Raw genomic sequence first — 23820 nt, 5'->3', positions numbered from 1 at the left:
CTGTTGATCTTTAGGAGTGAAAAGTTAGAATTGTGCTGCAGCCAGTGTTTTTCAGGGTGGTACTGAGAGAGAAATTAGTGATGAATTACTTTTAGGGGCCACAGTCACACATGAGCCTTTTGTGTTATGATAAATCCACCTGAGCTACAGCTGTGCTTGGTGGGGTGAAAGCTGCATAGTGCCAAGAAGTGGAATGCTTTAGTTATTCACCAAACTGAAAGGCTATGATTTGGTCTAAAGGACCTCTTTATTCGTTCTTACAGATCTGGCCCAAAATTTTGGTCTGAGAGTGATAGAGTCTATAGGCAGCAGCACTCTTGGATCTGATTCTAGCTGAGAACTTCACTGTACAGCTTTCATCTTCAAAAGGAGCAGAAGTAGAAAGCAGCAAAACTGGATGTATATAATTTGTGAAAGGAAAATAAGGTTCTGTAAATATTTTATATTGTCATTTCTGTATTCGTGACTTTCAAATAGCATGGAAGCCATTAATGTCATTAAGTGAATGACAACCACAGTGACTATGAATGAAAGGAATATTTTGGTGTTGGGATCATAGGAATAAATAGATAGTCTTGGCAGCTGATTAGGGGAGACAGTAAGTGAACTGAGAAGAGCTTTATTTAATACAGTTAGGAAAAACCTGCATTATCAAATCTTGAGGTATAGTCTTCAACCAGCTAGTGACTAAGCACAAATACTCTTCACATTGTATTGAGTAAATGTCATTCTTTTTATTATCTTCTTTTTGAATATCAAACTAAACAAAATGAAAGTGTTTGAGTGTCTATTTAATAAGAAATTGATATATTGAAATCACTAGTTCTGTATAGCTAAGTGACATCTTTAATTTAGATATAAGTAATTACCACTGGAGCTGTAATTAAAATGAAAATCATTATCATAGCATTAGTTTAAAAGTCAAAATTTGAAGAACAGAACCTGTGTATTCCTAAGATGAATCTACTACTGTTGTTGTCTCTAGCTTCTGTAATTAGGTACAAAACCCCCCTGTTATGCCTCTTTTTATGATAATAGGCTAATAAACTCATGTACTTGACATATTCTTTTTTATTTATCTGAGTTGTACTCACTGTAGTCTCTTGAATTAGTTCAGATAATTACAGCCAAAGCTTATCTTCATTTCTCTATCCTCCAGGAGTTTCTAGCTTTGGTTTGGCTGACTAGAGACTCAGGTCTGTACAGTTCTGTTCCCTGCTGCTGATCACATATAGTGGACATTATTTTATTCTGTGGAGAGAGGGTGTTTATCTGTTAAAAAATACAATGCTTGTGAAATACTGGATTAGCTTCCAGTGCCACTACATTTCATAATAGAGCAAAAAAGTACAGAAAAGAGCAGTTCATCAGCTTTGGTCCCAGGAATTGTCTTATCTCTACATCTTTGTTTATGTGGAATTACTTATGAGCCCTGCAGTCCTCCCTCTGCTGCTGTAAATTATATAACTGTGTTATATTTTGTTTGCAGCATATGGAAATCTGATACATTTTCTCAAATGGCTTGTAATCAGACAGAAATAAAACTGGGTTTACATGGCAAGGATTTGGTAGTGGGGAAGTTGCAGGGGTGGCTTCCCTGAGGGGACATCAGGAGCCATCCCAATGTCTCACAGAGCTAGCTCCAGATTTTCCAAGGTGAACCTGCTGCTGCTCAAAGCTGAGCACGTCAGTGATGCTGGTGGTGCCTCTGTCATAACTATTATAAGAAAGGGTAAAAAAACCTGTGGGGCAGCTCTGAGAGAGGAGTGAGGGGAAAAGGAGAGGAACAACTCTGCAGACACCAAGATGAAGAAAGAGGGGGAGGAGGTGGTCTGGGTGTTAGAGCAGAGATTCCTTGCAGCCTGTGGAGAAGAGCAGAAGAAAGTAAACTGCCCTCCCTCAGCCCATGGGGAGCCATGGTGGAGCAGACATCCACTCTCATCCTCTCTGCAGCCAGTGGAGAGGCTGTGCCACGGCAATGCAAGCTCTGAAGGAGGCTGCAGCCCGCAGACAGCCCATGGAGAGGAGCCCACACTGGTACAGGTCTGCTGGCACAGGTCACCCCTGGAAAGGACCCACCTTGGAGCAGTTCATGAAGGGCTGGTTCCTGTGGGAGGAACCCCACACTGGAGCAGGAGCAGCTGAGATGAAGCATTTTGGGGTGACCACAACCCCTATTCCTCATCCCCCTGAGCTGCCTAAAAGGGGAGATAGAAGTCAAGAGTAAAGTTGAGCCAGGAAAGAAGGGAGGATGGGAGAAACTTTATCAAGCTTTATAAATCTTTGTAAATAAAGAAAAATAATGAAAACCTGATCAGTTCTGGCTATTGCCTGTGAGTCTTTTCTGTATTCATGCTGTTTAATCCACATCCACTGCTTAATTAATAATAAATAATTGATGGTCCAGCAATTCTGCCAAGAGGAGGACAAGCAGTTTTTAGCAGTCTTACCCCCTCCCCCCCATTTTAGATTTCCAAGGAACTTAGATTTTAAGACCATCTAAAAGATGTAGAGAAATGTCCCTTTATCCTGAAATCTTAGGAAAGGAAGCTCTGTGTGCTACCATGAAGGTGAAGGAGGGTAAAGTATGCAGGGCAAATGTTTTCTTTTTCCTGTCTTTTTCTTCAATTTAAAAATCAATACATTTCTTTAGCATGCCCACAGAGATCATGCAAAGAAATGATTTCCTATTACATTAGTTAGGGTTTGTCTTGAATTGCCTACAGGCAGAGTTGGATGATCTAACAGGGAATGAGTGATAGAGCACAGCTACACCACCACATTGAATATATTGTGTGGATTTAGAGACAGAAGCTACACTTGCTGTTTCCTTCAAGCAGAAAACAGTATTATCCTGTCATTGTATTTGTACCAGCATATTTTAATGATCCCAGCTTCAAACATCATTTCACATCCCCTTCTCTGTTTTCCCTTCTTCATACCTAGACTTACAGCATCACAGAATAACTCAGTTTGGAAGGGACCTCTGAAGGATTCTAGTCCATCCTCCTGCTCAGAGCAAGGTCAGCTCTGAGATCAGTCCAGGTTGTTCAGAGCTTTATTTAGATGAGTTTTGAGACACTCAAATGAGTGAGGCTGCACAACCTCTCTGGGCCATGAGGTTCAGTGCTCACCTGAACTTGCTCCAGTTTATCAGCGTCCTTCTTACATCAAGGGCAGGCTGCAGAACTGGATGCAGTACTTCAGGAAGGGTCTGATGACTTTTTAATAAAGCAGTATGATCCCTCCCCTCTGTCTGCTGGCCCTGTTCCTGCTAATAAAGTCTGGAATGCTGTTTACCATCTCTCTGCCTGAACATGCTGCTGACTCATGCTCAATTTGCTGCCCTTCCAGCCAGGCAGTGCCCAGCCTATGCCATTGCAAGAGTTTCTCCCTTCCTAAATACAGGACTTTGTATCTGTCCTTGCTGAATTTCACGAGATCCCTGTCAGTTCATGCCTCTAGCCTGTCCAGCTCTCCCTGGGTGGCAGCCTTGGCTTAAGCTGCACGAAGGGAAATATAGATTGGATATTAGGGAAAAGTTTTTTATGGAAAGAGTGATAAAGTACTTGACTGGCCTGCCTGGGGAGGTGGTGGAGTTGCCATCCCTGGATGTGTTCAAAAAAAGACTGGATGTAGCACTCAGTGCCATGGTTTAGTGGAGGTGTTAGGGCTGGGTTGGCCTCAATGGTCTTGAAGGTCTCTTCCAATGTAGGGATTCTGAGCATATCAACTGATCTCCCCTAATCTGAGGCCATCTGCCAACTAGATGGTTGTGCATTCCATTGCCTCCTCCAGGTCTTTGATAAAGATCCTATTGTGTAATTCTGTATGAACATCCTTTGCCACATTTTATGCTCTAATACAATTGTTTCTTAACTGAGAATATTTTTATTCTTGATCCTTGTGCTCAGATTTGCATGGCTTTCAGCAGTCAGTGTGAATCTCTGTAAATTATGCTTAAATCTGGTGCAAATGAAAAGGTTCACTGAGATTTTGTGCCAGTTTTAGTAGCCTCTTTAAGACATTTTAAAATCAGTATTGCTGTTAAGTCATAGCTTTCAGAATTTATCTCCAAGTAGATGAATGATATTTCACATCTGCTTCCATGCAAGGTGACTGCAGGAAAGTGAGGGTGGTTTTCCAAGGCTGTTATGCTCTGAGGACAGTTCCTTCCACCTGAGAAGGAGTAGATTCAGCTGAAAGGCAGCAGTTGACACAGTTACCCTCAATAAGCCAGAGAAATGCTATGGGAAATATTTCTGTGCAAAACCAACAATTTTCTTTGCAAAGGAAAAAAGTCCAAAGCTTGAATTAATATTTCATTTAATATATTCTGTTACTGTATCAGTTGTATCAGTCTTTTAAATTTTTTTTTCCCCCAGAAAGGGTAGTTGTGCCTGAAGGAAAAGGAAGTTGAAGAGGCCAGCAAAGTTTCTGCTGAGATAGGTAGCAGTGCTGGGTTAATGGTTGAGCTTGACCTCAAAGGGTTTTTCCAACCTAAACAATTCAGTGATTCTGTATCCAACACCTTCCTCTTCCTACTTCTGCACCAGTCACCTTCAGGGGGACCAAGGGGACCTGCTTCAGCTACTCATCAATTCTATACCTGTTGGTTTCCCTCAAATAGCTTGTCCTGTTTCCAGAGAACTTCAGTACCTTATGTCAATCCTTAATGTTTTTATTTATATCCAAAAAGAGACAGAAAACATCAGAGCCCTTCATTTAAAGTGCTTGCAAACATAAAGGCAGTCCTCCCTACTAATCTAAGATGCTTATGAATGATGTTCTTTACTGGAAATGGAAAAGATCATCAAATGATTGAATAAATTTGGCTTAAAATTTTCTGTGTCAAAGTTCCACAGATGCTCACGAGGTCATAAGCAACTGCCATTTTTAAATATGGGAGCTGGACTTCTAGGTCACAATTTAAATACCTCTGAATTGGATTCTGGAGCTTGAACCTTGTTATTTCTAAGAGAAATTGAATGCCTGACTCAGATCTTTTAGCACATTTACACAGTTAGGGTCCATGTTGTATAATCAGCTGTGTGAATGGCTTGAGACACTTATTACATGCACTGGGGCAGAGGCTGAGCTGCAATCCTTAATCTGATCATGTTTCATCTCTGAGCTGCATATCTGACAGTATAGGCATAGCTTCTGGTTAGCCTGACAATCACAAATAGGGAACTGGAGTGTGACTTCTCAGAACATGCTGGGAATGTGTATGCCCCAAAACCATTGATTTTCAGTTGGAGTGGACACTTGGCCTACTTAAAGCTTTCAGAAATTCCCAATCAAGACAAATAACTGGAAGCAGGCATTTGTTATGCTCTCAGTGTAGAGGGACTGGTGTTAGTAAGTGGCAGGGAGAATAATTGCATGGGAAGGAAAATGTACTTCAGGCTGATGATACTTGTGCTTCTTGCCCAGCTGCAAGGCTGTGATTCTGGAACAAGAGAGTGTGGAGAGGAAGAAGGAGGTTCCCTTCAACTTATTGCAGCTGTACAAGTTAAGGAGACACACTAAAACAAACAAAAAAACCCCAAAAACGCCTGCACAAACCAAAAAAGAAAATGCTTTAAGAGCAGCTGGTAAATTGAGACAAAAATGTCATTCCTCAACCCATAATGAAATATAGTGCTGTGAAAATGCTGCTTCCTCATCTGGAAGTAACAAGCCATTTCACCTGGTGTCATTTTATCTGATCTGACATGGAGACGTGAAGTCCCCCAGAGCATCTTACAAATTTAGAAGGGAGTTTGTAGACAAAAATTCTCCTGTCAGTCAAGATCATGTAATCACAGCTTCTTCCTGATGGACAAAACATTTGTATTTAGATATCCCATTTACATTTAACAAATCAACTAAACTGGGATAGAATGTCTGAATTTGTAAGCTATTTTTGCTTTAAACTGAACATTTGAGAGAAGGGCAGAAAGGTTGCACTGGCATCAATATTATGCACGGTGAGGGCAGTCTGAATGTGCAGTGGCAATCAGCAGGGAGCTGAACCAGGGCTGGGAGCTGCTGCATTCTTGTGGGAAGGACCTGGTGGCAGAAGCTTCATCTGGAGGGGCTGGCACTTTCCAGGTGCTACTTAGCTGCTCCTTTGGCAATGGTGGACCAGAGTGCTGTGAACTGGTGTTGCAAAAGTGGCTTGATTTGAGGAGCTGGGAGTCTGCAGGGCCTCCAGAGCACTGCCTGGTCTTCTCATAGCTGCTCTTCCCAGTTTGTGCAGCATTTTGAGTCTCTGCTCTCAGTTCTGCTGGGAGCTGCTTCTGGCTGCTCCTGGAAATGCCTGAATCCTGCTTTGGGAGGGTGAAGCTCCTGGGGACCAGCAGTGTCAGCCTTGTCCCAGGTGTTAGCAGAGCAGAGACACACAGCATCTCTGCTCACACTTGCCTGCAGTGGTGTGGGGCGGTGCAGGGGTGGCCTCAGCACCCCACAGGGCAGGTTCCCTGTCGCAGACTGGTGCTAAAGCCCTTTGCATGTTGGAGCCCTGGACTTGGGTGGCACATCAAGGGAGGCTACTGCTGGTCTGTGTGGGGCTGCAGAGCCCCAGGGGCCTCTCCTGGGGACCCACACACTGAATGAGGCACTGACTTGCCTGGGGAAGGAGCTGCTGGGGGGCAGTGCTGCCACTGAGGGGGACCTGGGCTGGCTGAAGAAATGAACTGGCAGGAACCTTACAGGAATCTTCAGCAAAAGCATGTGCAAGGTTTTTCCAGTGGGATGGAACAACCTTGTGTAAAATGATGGGCTGGGGATGAAATGCCTGGGAGGCAGTGGTACAGAAAGGGATCTGAGGGGCCTGGTGAGATGCATTTTGCATGAGAACCAGCAGGGAGCCCTTACAGCAAGGAAACTCACCTGTTTCCCTCAGCTGCATGGGCAAAAACAGCCAGCAGGTCAGGGGAAGATCCTTGCCTTCTGCTTGGTATTTGTGAGACTGACTGTGGAGCACTCTGTCTGGTTTTGAGCTCCCCAGAACAAGAAGGATGTCAGCTTATGGACACCAAATGAACTGGCCAGGAGACTGTAGCAAATGGCATTCAACAGAAGGCTGAGAGAGCTGAATCAACTGAGGGTCAGAAATGGCAAGAGACCACCTCAGTATTGATAACAAGTACCTGAGTGAAGGGTGTAGAGGAGATGGAGCTAGATTTTTCTTGGAGGTATGATAAGAGACAGTAGACACATGATATATAAGAGTATATATGATATATAAAAGTATATGATAAGAGGCAGTAGACACAGGGTATAATATGGAAAAGTCTGATTAGATGTTACAAAATCTATTTTTACCATGGTGGTTATGAGGTACAGGAACTGGTTTCCAGAAGAGGTTGTGGACATGTTCAAGACCCAAGTTGACACACCTGTAAGCAAAATGATCCAATTATACTTGCTTTGAACTGAAGGCTGGACTAGGCACTTTCTCCTGACCTAATTATTCTAATATTTTGTAATCTCATATTTTTATGGAGAAGTTGGAATTTCTCTTTGTAATAGTAATAGTAATAAATAGTAATAGTAATAGTAACAACAATAATAATAATAATGATGATATTTCCTGAGGTATTAAGTATTAATATATATAATATATTTTATATATATAAATATAAAATTAATACTTAATCTGTATAAATAGACCCACACCAGGAAATTTCTTATTTATAATAATGTTTTCTTTCTGGAAAAATTACTAATTTACTGAGATAGTAATTCAACAAATTGAGCACCAAAACACAATTAAGATATAAATTTATGTAGCTTTGTTGAGACTGGAAATTCAGAGAGACCTGTTTTGCTGCTTTAAAGCACATGCATTTTGCTTGGGCACATGAATTTCACTGTAAGAAGCAAGGACTTTTAGATGTTGCATTATCATATACTATTATGCCTAACTCTTGTTGAGTAACTGCTCTAATAATGCCAGGTTTAAGCCCTACTAGGAGGATTTAGTCTTAGGGTTTTTTTAACTTTTATCTCATGTTCCTTACCCTTTGCATACTTTTGCTAACCTTTTTATTTCTGTAAAATTGCCAGTTATTCTCTGAAGTTTCACTGGAAGATGGTTACTATGTGTATTTATTTTTCAGGATATTAAAAGCAAGGTTCTGAGTTTCTTGATTTAAAAATATATCTTTTTCTTCTCATCCAGGTCAATATAAGCAGCCTGTGCAGAGCACTGCATTCATAAATGTGAAACAAGCCCGCACCATCATGTTTGCCACTAAGAGGTCAGTTTCCACCATTTTTTTTATGCTTTTCATCTCAAAAAAACCAAAATAGTATGGCTGTTGTGACTAATCTGAAATTTTGACATATTCTAAAAATATTGTTATAAAAAACACATCAGCTAGATATGTAACTTTTTCTATTATAATGGTTAGGTTTTCTTTGCTGTAAAGCCCTGGCCTACTTTGACAGGTACATGCCATGCAGGCCAGGTAGCCTAAATGGCAAAGAGAATCCCCAAGGCAAGAATGCCAAATGTATAATGTATAAGAATGCCACTGTACTAGTGCTGGAGGATATCCCTCCTGCTTTCTAGTATGGAAAATACCACCAGGACAGCAAAGCACAAGTCTAAGATAGATTATTTTCTGTCATTTTAGGGAGTCTCTACTGATATGAGGTACTGTCCATCTGTTACTCTCTGTGATTTAATGTCATACCCTAAATGACTCCAAAAACTCAACAGTTTTGTGTCCATGTGTCTCTGATAAGCATCAGGTAATCTGTATCTGTCATCAGACAGTGTGCCCCTGCTCCCCCCCCAGCTCCTGCAGCCACAGGAGCCCTCATGGCACCCTGAGACACCTGTCAGGTTATCAGCTACTGCACCTCTGGGTCTCCTGCAGGGCAGGGAGATTTTCCTGTGTAACAGAGATACTATAGACCATTCTCCTCATTGAGAACTCCCTGGTTTTTATGCTTGTTGGCAGCTTTTGGGTTTTTAGTAGAAGCTAGTCAAAGGTTTCAGCACTTGTGCCCCAGTTGCATGGCAGCCTAGTGAAATGTTTGCCCTGTGCAGCAGCAGAGCTCCTTTAATCTGGCACCTGGAGAAACGCCTCACTCTTCTGAATTGTTGTGAAGGGGGGAGGCTGCCTTCTCCTTAAGAGGCACATTTGAAGAAGCATCTTGCATGTCTGCAGGAGTCAGAGGTGGCAAATGATAAGAAAAATCTGCTTGGTTTTCTGAAGCTCCTGCATGAGTTGCAGGAGGTCTCAGTGTGAGCTGCAGCCCTGTTGGAGTCAGGGTGCTGCCCGGGGCTCCCCTTCTCCTGTGCTCCCACTCACATGGCCAAGAATTCAGCAGGGGTTTTGTGTCTGGCTGAAGGGGGATTGGCAGCCAACTCCAGACTGCTACCTTGTATACAAGATGCATATGTAATACATTTTTAGGGTATCTTTCCATTAAAATGAAACTTTGTATTTTTAGATAAGGACAGAATCCCTTGTTTTGTCAGTGTGATGAGTATGAGATAACTGCTGAAGAGGGAACAGTAACAATCAAAAACTTCCCATTTGAGGATTTCTGCTTTTAACTAATTGTCTTTGCAAAATATTAGCACTCAAGTAAATCAAAGACATTCTACTAAGTGACATAATTTATTATATTACATTATATTTAGGCGGGTTAGTTATTTTTTCCAGTGAGTAGTTTAACCCCTTATGAACTCTCTATGGCCTGACCTAAACAATTTTTCCCTCCTAGGATTACCTCTTTATCTTAGTGCAATAAAGGAATGGCAAAATAAAGAATTGATTAGTAGGCTTGAAATTTTTTTTTTTTCTCACAAATTTAATCTTGATTACTATGCAAATGAAAATTAGTCATAAAGAATATTACAAACAATGTGAAATTCTCTTCCATATGTACAAACAAGGTTTTATGAAAAAAAGTGCATTTGGGGAGCAGAAGTTCTTTGTTTCTCTGCTGTACCGTGTTCTGCTATACCTCACTTTATGCAGATTCTCACTTTTATGCAGTTCTGAATCACTTGCAATAAATAAAAGGAGGAAAAGTGTTACAGTAGACCTCCATAACAGTAGCCTTCTATGTGTAGACTAGGACATTACAATTACAAGTATTCTTGAGATTGGTACCATGGTTTAGTTAGGCAGTGATTGAGTACTTGTCAGTTGTTCTGTTCTAACTATTGCAGTATGCTTTGAACTTAATTTTCATAGAGAACTATTTATTGTGATCAAGAAAATCTTGAGGTTCTGTTGATTATTTTTAAAGGCTGTAAACGTCTATAAATAAACTGCCTCTGTTAACAGTTTTTGAAATCTTGGTTTGATACATTAGTTCTTTTCCTAAAAAGAAATACTGTATTCATTTGGAGATATAACAAAGAACAAATGTGTTTTTCTGGAGGAAAGGATAACTTAAGATTTATTTTCTTGAAAAATTTGGTTTTAATTCAGTCTAATAATATATTACTAATTATAATCTCTATGAATCTCTATAATCTCATGAAATTGCATAACTTTGACTCAAAAATGGAGTTATCTCCTGTCACCAAATCTATGGAAGTTGTGAGGTGTATATAGTATCTCAACTGCTTTTTCGTTGACAATTTTCTCTTAATTTTGCATATAAAGTTAATTTTTAGGGGATAATCCCTGTTGGACAGGCTGGTAAAAGTGACTCTCCAAACACAAAAGCTTTGAAAAACTTCGTATGTGAGGCAGATATTTCTCAGCTGCTTTATAAGAGACTGTTGCTAATGTGAACTGACAAAGCTAACAAAGAGGCGAATTCCTCTTAATTTCAGTTTAATTTGAGAGCTGATCCCATGATTTTAAAGGCTGAACTGTTGTTCTCTGTGTTGTTACTGTGTTCTCCTCTCATCTATTGCTCTATCATGCTGTTTTTTCTCCAATTAATTTAATCTGCAATAAACACCAGCATTGAAATAGCAGAGGTCAGTAGATATTCCAATGAGTTCCTGTATGGTGTATTATTCATGTTGTTACTTACTGCTATCTTTCAAGAGCAATTGCTGATTCCATTCTCCTCAAGTGGAATACAGAAGTATTTAAATGACTTTAGGGAAGGGATTTTTACTTTGTGGGAACCAACCTTATGTATGGAAGAAGCACAGCAAAGAGAGGCCCCAAATCAGTGCATACCCAGGATCTGCAAGGTCGGTCTTGTTGGAACCCTAGTTACTAAGAATTTTAAACTTTCTGTGCTGAAAGGCACAGAACCACAAGAGAACACTGCATTTGACCTAAGACTGTAGAGAAGCCTTCCAAAATTTATTAATAACACTGGGATTATGGGTGTGTAACTAATTAGAAGTGTGATCTTACAGAGTGAAAAAACTTAGATTTAAGATTTTAGTATGTAGCAATATATGAGAGCCAAGGCAGAAGGTCTGACTGTCTACCTACCACTGTTTTCATGATGTTCAGGGATGTTGCATTTGCAGGGACCCCCGTGGCAGGGAGGAATGATGAATCTTACTCCATGTTCTCAGAAGGCTAACTTATTATTTTATGGTACTTTATTATATTGAAGAATACTATACTATATTATAGTAAAGAATACAGAAAGGATAGTTACACAATGCTAAAATGATACTACTGAAAACTCACGACTCTTTCCAGAGTCCCAACATAGCTTGGCCCTTATTGGCCAATGAGTGAAAACAACTCACACCAGAATCCAATGAAACAATCACCTGTGGGTAAACAATCTCCAAACACATTCCACATGTGAGCACAACACAGGAGAAGCAAATGAGATAAGCCTTCTCTGAGGCTTCTCAGGAGAAAAATCTGGGGCAAAGGGATTTTTCCAGAGAATGTGAATGCCACATAGGGATATTCTTACCTGCAGTTATTTATGTTCTGTAGTTTGGAAACCTCATGTTGTATAGCTCATTTAAACTGTCCATGCAACTGGAGAGTATTTCCCCTGCTTGGCTCACTCAGCTTTCTTTTCCTTCTCTAGCCTAGATTGAAGTGCTTCAAAAGATAGCCTAAGTGACAAACCCAGCCCTCAGAGCCAAGCCATTTGGTCCCTAAATGAGTTTAGCAGATTGAAGGAAGCAATTGTGAGAAGCAGGCTGTGAGGAGTACAAGGATATTTGCTGAAGTGTGTGTGTGATAGTGCTCTGTTCCAGGAGCTGGATCCATTTGTGCCTTTGTTAAGAGCCTTGCACATGGTATATGTTTTAGATGGTCTTGCAGAGAATACCACATTGGTCCTGTAAGTCCACTAGTCCTGAGGGTCCACTAGTACCTCTGGGTAGTTAGAAATTAGCTGCCACATCCAACTCTGTTTTTTCCTGCAAGAAGTATGGTGATTCCTTCTCCTCCTTTGGTTTCAACCTCAGGAAGGTCCATAGGGCTAAGAGAGGGGCTCTTATGTGATCTGCTGATCTGCTGCCAGCACTTAGGCTGTTGAGGGCCAGTGTTACCAGGTTTAACTCAAACTATTTTGGAGAAAGAAAGAAAGAAAAAGGAAAAAAACAAAAAAAGGGAAGGACTCTGATTTTCAGGCACCCTGATTGCCCTGATATGAACTCAGCATTTTAACTGTACTCTTTTTTGTGGAGAGCATTTTATTTACAGGGTGTGATTCCAGCCTCAGGCACTGTGGCCAATGCAGCTGGTAGCTTCTGCTGGGTGCTGATGGCTGGTTTGGTGCTTTGTGATGGTTGGCCAGGTCAGTCTTGGCCAGTGGTCCAAGAGTTTCATAACACAGCATTTGTTTCTGGAGGCAAATAGTTTTCTTTCCAAATTGTACTCCAGTCAGCCATCCTGGAAAGCTGCAGTCAATTTTCTTAGGCCAGGTCTGTCAGCAGCAATTTGAATCCTGTGATAACTAGAAAACAAACCTCTCTTCCAGTGTCTAATCATATTGCCATGTTTATGAACTTAGATAATAGTTAAGCTGGACAAATAGTATGATTGGTATAGGAGGATGATGCAATTTGGAAAGACACATCAGCTTTTTAGTCACTGACAATTACTGACTTTCTCATATCTGGTTTTGATTAGAAAGTTAAGGAAATAATGTTTACTTATGTTATAAACTCCTGATATGAACAGACTGTAGTGTTTTCAAGATTATTTTCAAGATAATATAAGCCTAATTTCTTATTTTCTTATAGTTACAGGGAGACTGTGTTTACACAGGGTTTCTAAATGTCATGGTTTTGATTGCATTAGACCTGAACTATTGCTAAGTTTGTCCTGATACCCCTGCCAGATTCTAAAGCATGGAAAATGGATGCCCACAAAGCCCTGTCCATTACTGAACACTAGGACCATATGCCAAAGTTTTTTCTTTGGGATTTGTAAGTATACAAAAATAATTATCTGTTTTGACCCTTATTCTGCTGCTCACCATCCCCTTTCTTTTGATTTTTAATTGGAAGTGACACTCCTTGAATGAAGCTATAACATACTTTGTGAATGTATTCTCTGTTACAGAATTAACTATTTTATTGCTGAACTTTGTTATGGTAGTGAACTGCAAAATAATATCTATTGACATGGACTCTTTTTAAGTTCACTACCAAAATATGAACTTTTAATTTTTTGCACTGTTTCATTGCTTAGGGATCTGGAGGCTGACTAATGTAAAATGATAAGGCAGCTGTGACACTCGGATTTTATTCAAGCAGAACAGATGCAGTCTAGAATACAGATGTACATGGGCAGCCCAGTGTGTAACAGACACAGACAGGGGTACAGAGTGGGGAACAGAGCAGAACTTGACACTGTGTAAGCAGTAGCCAAAACACTGATGTGTTACCAACAGTTTTTTTAATCACAAATTCAAAACACACCACCATATGGTCTGCTGTGAAGAAAATTAACTGCATCCCAGCCCAACCCAGTGCAATGCAAAAACCCATGTTCATACGCTGAAACCTAAGCTCCAATAGAATGATTGTATGCCTAATAAAAGACAGAAAATACATATTTTTAATTTTACAATCCATCCAATAAAAATTTAACTTCCTACACATACAAATAAAGTCATAAAATTTTTACACAATCATGAACAGCTTTAAAAAATTTTCTTGAAGCAACTGCATCGCCAATTAGAAAAGGTGAATCAATACCTGAATATATTGGATGTTTTAAGAAATGAAAATAGAGAATAAATTTAAGTCTGTTTAAACTTTTCTAAACTGTTAATGTGTTCTCAATTTTATTTTTACAGAATTCTATTTCACAGTAAGGCTCTACTCTGTCTTATGTAGAGCCTTTTAAAGGCATTTACGTGAGCTAACCAAATAACTTGGCATGTATGGTTTGTTAAAGTCATCTCTATTTCTACAACAACTTCATGCTGTAGGTCCAATACTCAGAAGTATTTAATTATCCTAGTTGTGTTTATTTGCTATATCTTGGAGTTTCTGTAGAAGTGTCTGATCATTGCCCGCAGATTATTTAATTATAGGATTACACTTGCACTTCAGCTATAACCTTTAATACCACAAGTTCCTTCTTCAAATGGGAGAAAATTTCAAAGGCTGGCACTTGAAAATACAAAAAGGACCTAACATCTTAGTGACAGGATTGTTTTGGTTTTTTTTTTTTGTTTTCTTTGCAGTGAAATGAAAAGTGTTTATTTGTTTCTCAGTTGATCTCAGACAATAAATGTGTGAGCAAAACTGCAGACACCTTTCTTTTTGTGGTTCCAGATCCCTTATGTTTTGGGAGATTCAGGAGGCAGAGAATTTCTGAGCAAGACCTTAAGATATACTGTGTACATGGCTTGGCTTTTTACTTTACAGGGATGTGTTTCCTGTTACACCCTGTTCAAGTTCCTGCAGAAGGGCAAACTGCTGCATTTCCATAATCAGTGGAATTCTTTTTGCTTCTATTCTAGAAGCCAGGATTTCACATGAATTGTCTAATAATGGTCTTTAGCAAGAGTATGCAGGATGAGGAAAATGTTTTGTTTTTCTTTTTAAAAACTGCATTTGTAGAAAAAATATGCCAAGATATAAACTGAAGGTCAGTCTTGCTGAATGATGAATTCAGTTGAAGGTACTCATGCCCCAATTCAGTCATTTCTGCAGGCACAGGAAAGCATGAAGAAATTTCCCAGGCAAGGATGAACTTTTCCTCATGCTCAGATTTCATGCTGAGCTTGGGCCTCAGTGCCCTGCAGATATCTCCTGTTAGTGGTATATATCTAGTCTTAGCAGAGCTGCTCCTGCTAGATTTTGACTGCAAAAATAGCTTAGTAACATTTCTCTGATTTTTAGGAAATGAAATCTGTAGATTAGAGAATTATTATTGCTGCTATATGTGAAACTTACTCTTAATTTGAAACCACTCTTGTTTAATTCCAACTTCAATGTGAAAAGCACACATGTGACAATCAGCACCTAACAGAACTAAGTGGCATCATCCAACTTCTGCTGCATTTTCATATGGAAGAATGGCTATACTGGTGGTCAGAAATACATTTTCTCTCAGGGTTAGCTTGCCAGATACATCTCTGAAGCCTTCTGAAGCAGAACTGGTACCATATAATGAAAGCTGTTGCTGTGTCTTACAGACTTTTTCAGATGCTTCTGTCAATTACATGAATTCTCAGATGTCTCCCTTTTTTTGGATGCTTTTTTAAATCCCTGCCCACAAGGACAACACTGTATCAGACTGAAAGGCTTTTCTCCCTGTTCTTTATTTCTTAACAAAAATCCCAATATCCTGATAAAAACCAGATCTCATTTCACAATGTGCTATGTCTGCATCCTGCTTGTATGTGTACAAAATCCCCAGTTAAAATTTTCAGCATGGTGAATGATAGATATCTGCAAAAGTCCCATGCTTGTTAATGGGATTTTTTTATGCTGCTCCCTGATTTTAAACACTCACACTGCTGATGTATTTTAAACACTCATACTGGTGATGTATTTTATTATGGTCTTACAGAAGACACTTTGGTAAAGTGTATTCTGATTCTGTATTCAGCAACATGAATCAGTCCCAGGGAACGGGCCCAGCTCATCGTCTGTGTCTGTGCTGTATTGCTGCAGATAGTGGTCATGGGCTGTTGGCTCCTTATTTATGTGGCCATAAATTGCCTGTTTTGCTGACACTCGAAAGTAAATGAAGGATAGTATCAGCACTGCTGGCTTCCTGGCAGGAAGCCTAAGAGCAACTTGGTATACCTTGTGTGCCTAACTAATGCCACTTCAATGGAAGGTTTTAATTAAGTGCATGTCTGTGTCAGCAGAGAAGAAATCAAAGGCATTTGGTAAAAACAAAGTGTATCTGCTCCAGAGTAACTGAGGACAAATTTGGTGGGAGCACTAAATGGCTTTCAATTAATTGGAAAATATTTTCTTAAATATTATCAGAAAGGACAAAAAATCAGTCTGAAGGGAAGACTATAACACTATTCTGTAGATCTAACCCATTTGCCCCATACTTGTAAGATGTCATGGTAGTACAAGTTAGAGGAGTAGAAGTTGCAAAACTAATCTGATATGCTGGATTTTATTAAGCTCCCTAATTGTAGTTATGAGAAGAACATGGTTTGTCTGGAGCCAGTATTTTTGATTCGTCCTTTCTGTAGCAGTTTCTAATCTTGCAAACATCCAAAAATTCATTAATACAAGTAAAAATTTTATAGCAAATATTTTATAACCAGCCAGCCATATTAAAATTCTAGCTGTTGAAATTGAACGTATCACATGGGAATTTCAGCCCAATTTCCTCATTCTCACAGTTACAGGAAAAAAAGTGCACTCAGTTCTCTTCAGACCGTCTAGAGGGATTGCTCTTTATGAAAAAGAGAAGGTCTAAGGAGCAGCGATAATTCATTTACCACTAGATATGGTCCATGATTTATTTTGGATAATGTTTGGTATATAATTTATTGTTCTATCTGCATTACAGCAAAGCTTAAAGTGGGCAACCCTTTTTTTGTACAGGGCTTGTTACGTCATATTGTATTTGCCTTAATCCCTATAATCTTTTTAAGGCCTCAATGCAGAGTGCTTTCCACCCTTTTATCCATCTTTCAACCAAGGTAGAAACCTGCTTTATTGCTCACTAAATGTTTTTCCAGAAGAAATGGAGTTTTCTCAACACCCAGTCTGAAACTCTGCAACAAACTCTATGAGGAGCTAGGGATGACCACACTGTCTTAACTTTTGTCCCTGTTTGATCTTCCATCTCTAATGTAACTATGAATTATTCTTTGCATTAAATAACCACAGTGAAAGACAATGCTTAAGCCTTGTCAGAGGTGAACTCTTTTGTTCCCCTGTATGACATCTTAGTTTAAAATAAAGTTCTTCTGTGAACTGTACTGTCAGATAAAAGCTTCCCCCATTCCCAAAGCCCCATTTTTTTTGTTTGTTTGTTTCTTAACATGGACAAGGTTATTTTCTGAATACAGAATTCTATGTCTGATTTCCTAATATTACAGAGATGTGACTCCTGGGACTGGAGTGTTGGAATGGAAGGATACATGCTCTGTAGGAAGGACAGGAAGGGAAGATGAAGAGGGGCATCACCCTTTATGTCAAAGACCATGTCCATGTACAGCTGTACATGGAGCTCTGGGATGGATAAAGAGCTGACCAATGGCTTATGGGTCAGGACTAAAGGCAGGGCAGGGACAGGTGACATTACAGGGTCTGCTACAGGCCACCCAACCAGGAAAACCTAGTGGATGAGGCCCTCTGAGACAGAGAGGAGCAGCCTCATATTCTTACAAGCCCTTGCTCTTATGGGGGGCCTCCACCACCTTGATATCTTCTGGAGGGAGAGCTTAGCAGGGCATTTTAGGAGGTTCCTGGAAAGCATCCCTTCCTTCTCCAAGGGATAGAGGAGCCAGCAAGGAGAGGTGCTATGCTGGACCTTGTTCTCACCACACAAGAGAGGCTGGAAGGGAATGTGGAGCCCAAGGGCAGCCTTGTCTCCAGCGACCATGAAATGGTGGAGTTCAATACCCTTTAGGGCAGCAGGGTGAGTGCACAGCAATCTCACTGCCCTGGACTCCAGGAAAGCAGACCTAGTCCCTCTTGAAGTACTCCTCGGTAGAATACCATGGCACAAAGACTCATAGGGAAGAGGAAATGAAGAAAAATGGTTGATATTCAAAGATCACCTTCAAACTCAGAAGAGATGCAGCCTAACAAATAGGAAATCACGCAAAATGTTTGGAGGCTTCTGTGGATGAACTCAAGCTTCTGGGTAAACTCAAACTCAGAAAAGAATGTGGAAGCAAGGACTCTTGTCTTAGGAGGAATGCAGAGAAATTGTCTGGGCAATCAGGGGTCAAATGTGGAAAACTAAAACCCTGATAGAATCAAATCTAGTCAGGAACATCAAGGGCAACAAAAAAAGTTTCTATAGGAATGTGAGTAATAAAAGACACACTAGGGAAATTATGGGCCCTCTCCAGAAGGAAATGAGAGAGATCTTGTTACCTGGGGTACAGAGAAGGTTGAGGTATCCAATCCCTCTTTTGCCTCAGTCTTCACCAACAAGTGCTCCAGCCACAGTGCCCAAGTCACAGAAAGCAAAGGCAGGAACCAGGAGAATGAAGAACCACACACTGGAGGAGAAGATCAGGTTCAAGACTATATAAGGAACATGAAGATGCACAAATCCATGGCACTTGATGAGATGCATCCCTGGGATCTGAGAGAGTTCTTAGAGAAGTTTCTAAGCCACTATCCATAATACTTGAGAAGTCATGGCAGTCTGGTGAAGTTCCCACTGACTGGAAGGGGGGAAAAATAACCCCTGGTTTTAAAAAGGAAAAAAAATGGAGACCTGAGGAACTACAGGCCAATCTGTCTCACCTCTGTGCCTGGCAAGATCATGGAGCAGATTTTCCTAGTAACTGTGCTGAGGCACATGCAAAATAGGATGTGACTGGTGATAGGCAACACAGTTTCACAAAGAGCAAATCATGCCTGAAAAATTTGGTGGCCTTCTATGATGGGGTTAGTGTTGGAGGATGAGGGAAGGGCAACAGATTTCATCTACTGGGACTTATGCAAAGCATTTGACACTGTCCCACACAGAATTACAGAATCACAGAATAATGAGGTTGGAAGAGACCTCTAAGATCATCAAGTCCAACCTATGCCCTAACACCTCAACTAGACTTTAGCACCAAGTGCCATGTCCAGTCTTTTGTTAAACACATCCAGAGATGGTGATTCTACCACCTCCCTGGGAAGACCATTCCAGTACTTTATTATTCTTTTGGTGAAAAATTTCTTCCTAATATCCAACCTATACCTTCCCTGACACAGCTTGAGACTGTGTCCCCTGGTTCTGTCAGTGCTGCCCAGTGGAAGAGACCAACCCCACCTGTCTGCAACCTCCCTTCAGGGAGTTGTAGAGAGCAATAAGGTCACCATGACATCCTCTGTCTCTAACATGGAGAGCCATGGATTTGATGGATGCACCACTCAGTGGATAAGGAACTGGATGGTTGGTTAAACTCAAAAAGTTGCTGTTGAGGGCTGGATATCCATGTGCAGGGCAGTGCCAAGTGACATTTTGCAGGGGTCAGGATTGGACTGCTGCTGTTTAACAGCTTTGTTGAGGACACGGGCAGGGGGATTGAACCTGGCAGGCACCCTTGGCAAGTTTGGCAATCACACCAAGCTGTGTGGTGTGGTTGACATACTGGAGGGAAGGGATGCCATCCAGAGGGACATGGACAAGCTTGAAAAGTGCCCCATTCAAATCTCATGAAGTTCAACAAGGCCAAGTACAAGGTCCTGCACAATGATTGGGACATCCTTTTGGGCAGAGGATGGATTGAGAGCAGCCCTGAAGAAAAGGACTTGGGGGTGCTGGTGAATCAATAGCTTAGGATGTGCTGAAAATGTGTGTTTGCAGCCCAGAAAGCCAAACATGTCCTGGGCTGCGTCAAAAGCAGCGTGGGCAGCAGGGCAATGGAGGAGATTCTGCTCCTCAGCTCTGCTCTTGTGAGATCCCACCTGGAATTCTGTGTCCAGCCCTGGGGTCCCCAACACAAGAAGGAAATGAACCTGTTGGAACAAGTCCAGAGAAAAGAAGCAAAGATGGTCAGAGGGCTGGAACACCTCTCCTGAGAAGTCAGGCTGAGAGAACTGGGGGCTGTTCAGTCTTGGAAAGAGAAGGCTCCAGGGAGACCTCATAGCACCTTTCAGCACCTAAAGAGGGGCTATGGAAGCGCTGAAGAGGGACTTTGTACAAGGACATATGAACAAGGGGTAATGTATTTAAACTGCCAGGGGGTAGGTTTAGATTAGATATAAGGAAGAAATTCCTTACTGTGAAGATATTGAAACCATGGACCAGGTTGCCCAGAGAAGTTGTGGGTGCTTGGAAGTGTTTAAGGCCAGGCTGAATGGAACCTTGAGGCACCCTGGTCTAGCAGGAAGTGTCCCTGCCCATGGCACAGATATTGGAACTAGATGACTCTTCCAACCCAAACCTTTCTATAATTCTATTCTAATGTCTTTATTCCTGCTATTGTTGTGAAAATGTGAGTCTGAAGACTGAAATATGTAAAGTTTCCTTCCTGTACACTTCTTTCAAATGTATACAGTAGATGGGGAATCTCCTGGCAAACGGAGAAATAAATGCAACAGATGCATAGTAAGAGCAAAAAAGCTATGAGAGTAGTTCCAAGAATTGAAGATGGCATTAAAAGGTTATTTACCTTGTGGCAAATAATTTCCTTTTGCCTGACTTTTATTACTGTGAGAGATGAGAAATATTTTGGCATTTATTATGATAAGTGAGTTGTAAACAGAATGATCTTGTTTCTCTGGGTATTACAGAGCAATACTAGATGCCTCCACAGCTCATGACAAAGACAGGAATCCTTATTAACTACATAGGGAAAATCCAGAAACCAGAAAAATTATGTATCTTAGAGTATTCCAATTAAAGTAATGAATGCTGTGGTCTTAAAACCTTCATAAGATAATTGCTTCACGTTAAGGTAGAGCAGTGGTCCTGTTCAGAGTGCAGGAAGACATGAGGAACATTGCCCTTGCCTATACACTCGCTTGCACACAGCTCCTCAGGCAGTGCACAGGCAGGCTCTGGAATATTTTGCAGCAGCATGTGAATGCTAATACTTTCAGAAAATGTCCAAATCCCATTTTTTTTAATGGGAAGGTAGTTAAACACTGAAAAAGTCTCTCACAAGATCTGTCCTGGCAGGTCTCTGTCCTGGCAGACAATCAAAACTGGCTGGGGCCCTGAGCATCTGCTGCAGCTGAGCTGGCTCTGGGTGGGGAGGATCCCAAGAGGCCCCACCAGCCCCAGTGACCTCCTTGCAGGGTCCTTCTTGCAGAAATATCACTACAGTACGAAACCTCTGAGCCCCAAATTTCTGGAAGCAATGAGGCTTTGTCCTACTGTTTGTCCTGCTGATTACCACTGTCTGTATTGATTTCTGTCTCAGGGCTGGTCTTGGCCACTATTGCAGAGGATGCTGATGCTGGGCATTGGTCTGATCCAGCATGGATGTCCTTGCATGTATTAAGAGGATATTGGGCTAGATTGCAGATAAGGAGTAAGTCTAATGGGGAGGACAGATTAGTTAGGAGAGGAGACAATGCAGCTACACCTGTGATCCAGTCAAGGCAGCCCAGGAAGAGTCCTGACACTGAGATTTTGCAAGAAGTTTTGTTTTCTTATCAGTTCTATGATGTAAAGCTGGGAGGGCCCTTCTCTTTGAGGAGACTTTGAAGATCCTGGGTGCTTTGGTGAGGAGTCTGTTTAGCTGTGCAGCAGCAATGGTGACCATCCAACTAATGCTGTGCTGTGCTGGGGAGAGTGGGAGCTGCCAGAGCCTAGCCTAACACTGGAACTAGCACTGAAGCAACAGGAAAATGAGTTAATTCCAGTTAAACCTGAGTGTGACATTAACACCCTGAGATAAGGGTTACTATTTCTAGCAGCAAACAACTAGTGGTTTGGCTGACAGTAAAAAACCAGCATTATCTTTGAAAGGGGAATGTGGCTTTTGAAAAGGGAACAAGACTGGCTTAAGGACAGGCATGCCTACCAAAAAATGCTGTTTTATCCAATAATTTTTATGAAGAGCACTAGCAGTAGAAAGAATAACAAACTGCCCCATATTCTGTCCATGTCTGTCTGTAAGAGACCCAGATGCACGCATGGCTTGTGGCAGGTAGCTTTTTGCCTCTGCTGTCACAAGGGTGTCTGTGCTATCAGAAACAGCTCTGTGTTACTTTCACTTTCCAGGCACGTGTACTTCCTCATGTCAAAACTGCCCTTTGGACCTGCCCCTCTGCAGTATGAGTGATGCCAGTAGAGATCCAGGATGCTTGTACTGAGAGATGAGGTGCTGCATGCTTCATCTTTAGAACAATGATTGACTTGCATGGTCTGAATTGGTTCCAGTTCATAAAGCAGACATTTATTTAACATCAGAGTTAACCATCAATGTCCTTAACAGAGTTAATCCAGTTTTCATGTTTTAATAATTGTGAACAGCATGGAACCCGAGGTAGATTCCTTTCAAGGCAGATTCATTAGGGCAAAAAGAAAGATCATTAGTGGCTGGTAATGGATTGTTTCTCGCAAAGATAAACGCAAATTCAGACATGCTTTGAACTGTCAGTGTAGGCTTGCTTCAATGACAAAGGGAGCAGGTGAGCTGTGGTATACTGATTATTCTTTTTACTTTGGTTTTAAAAAAACCTTTGAAAACCACAAAGTGTTGGAAATATACTGTCCTATCCACTAATGAGCAGCAGAAGTAATGAGATATCTCAAAACTCCCTCAGTGTCCACATACTTAGCAGATAATTGTGTGAACTTCATCTAAATCTTTTCAAAGTGATGTGTGGCTTTGGTGTCAGGAGAGAAATACTGGAAGTAGTTTCCATCTATTTCAGTCATTCAGTGACTCATGCTGAGTGGCAAGATCAGATCAGATTTGGGTATCTATTATGCTTTGTGATGGGCATATGAGATGGTCTCTTCTGGGCTGTATTCTCCCCTAGTCCATGGGCAACATTCATAAAGCCAGGAGGAGGAAAGTTTGCTGATAACCATTTGTTTCTTAGAAAAATTTTTATCTGAAGGAATAAGTTCTATGTGGAAATATCCTCACATGTAGGATGGTGCAGTAGTGGTAATGGTAGAGTCTCAGCTTGCCCAAAAAATTATCTATTTCCCTGAAACCCCTTCGAGGGCATTTCACACAGAGTGTGGAGTCTGCCTCTCTTCTTTCCCCTTCTGGTCAATAAGGGCTCTGCTCACATGTACAGCTCTGGCTGCAGCTGCAAGAGAATCCTTATTCCTTATTAATTTAAAGGTTGTATTTAATAGAGGCTTCCTTAAAGCAAACTGGCCTTTGGTAAAGCACAGCAGCTTTCTGTGTCTTTTATCTTCTGTTGGCATTGGCACCCTGAAATACATTTGGTTGAAAAAGTGTATAGTCCTTTTCTTAAAAAAAAAAAAGAGAGAGAGAAAGAGAAAGAAAAAGATTTGTCATTCTCTGTATCTTATTTACCAGAAGCACTGCCTTGTGCACCATGCTATAGAGAGAAAAAAATTCTGAGCTCTTCATTTTTCTGTACTTCTCACCTTGTGACATTTTCTCACAGGAAATATTCACAGCACATGCAAATGTTGAGAGTTTGGTCTCAATCCTTAAGACCAGCATTGGATAAGATATATGCAGGTTCTATCACAGAAAAAGCTGATCATGTGCTTCCTTTAATAATGAAAGTTGTTTAAATCTGAAGATCTTGTCTAGCTGATATGATTATTTTAGTTTCAAATTGACTGCAGAGCTAAACCTATTCATGTGAGG

At 40.9% G+C, this 23820-nt stretch overlaps 1 protein-coding gene across 10 annotated transcripts in view; it reads left to right on the top strand.

The window, feature by feature from the left end:
* Window positions 1-23820, top strand: part of OXR1 (oxidation resistance 1) — a 355200-nt gene that overhangs the window by 114642 nt on the left and 216738 nt on the right. For 9 of the 10 annotated variants that reach the window (XM_071421385.1, XM_071421381.1, XM_071421378.1 and 6 more), the window contains one exon: window positions 8171-8249. In XM_071421385.1, the coding sequence (XP_071277486.1) occupies window positions 8171-8249 (79 nt within the window). Of the gene's footprint in view, window positions 1-8170; window positions 8250-23820 lie in introns of those variants that run through there. The other variant, XM_071421387.1, reaches the window with a different exon arrangement.

This window comes from Agelaius tricolor, unplaced genomic scaffold, assembly GCF_023055355.1.
Source record: "Agelaius tricolor isolate 1412-34295 unplaced genomic scaffold, bAgeTri1.0.p SCAF_2, whole genome shotgun sequence".
Taxonomy (NCBI): Eukaryota; Metazoa; Chordata; class Aves; order Passeriformes; family Icteridae; genus Agelaius; species Agelaius tricolor.
This window is presented reverse-complemented; position numbering and strand designations above follow the sequence as displayed.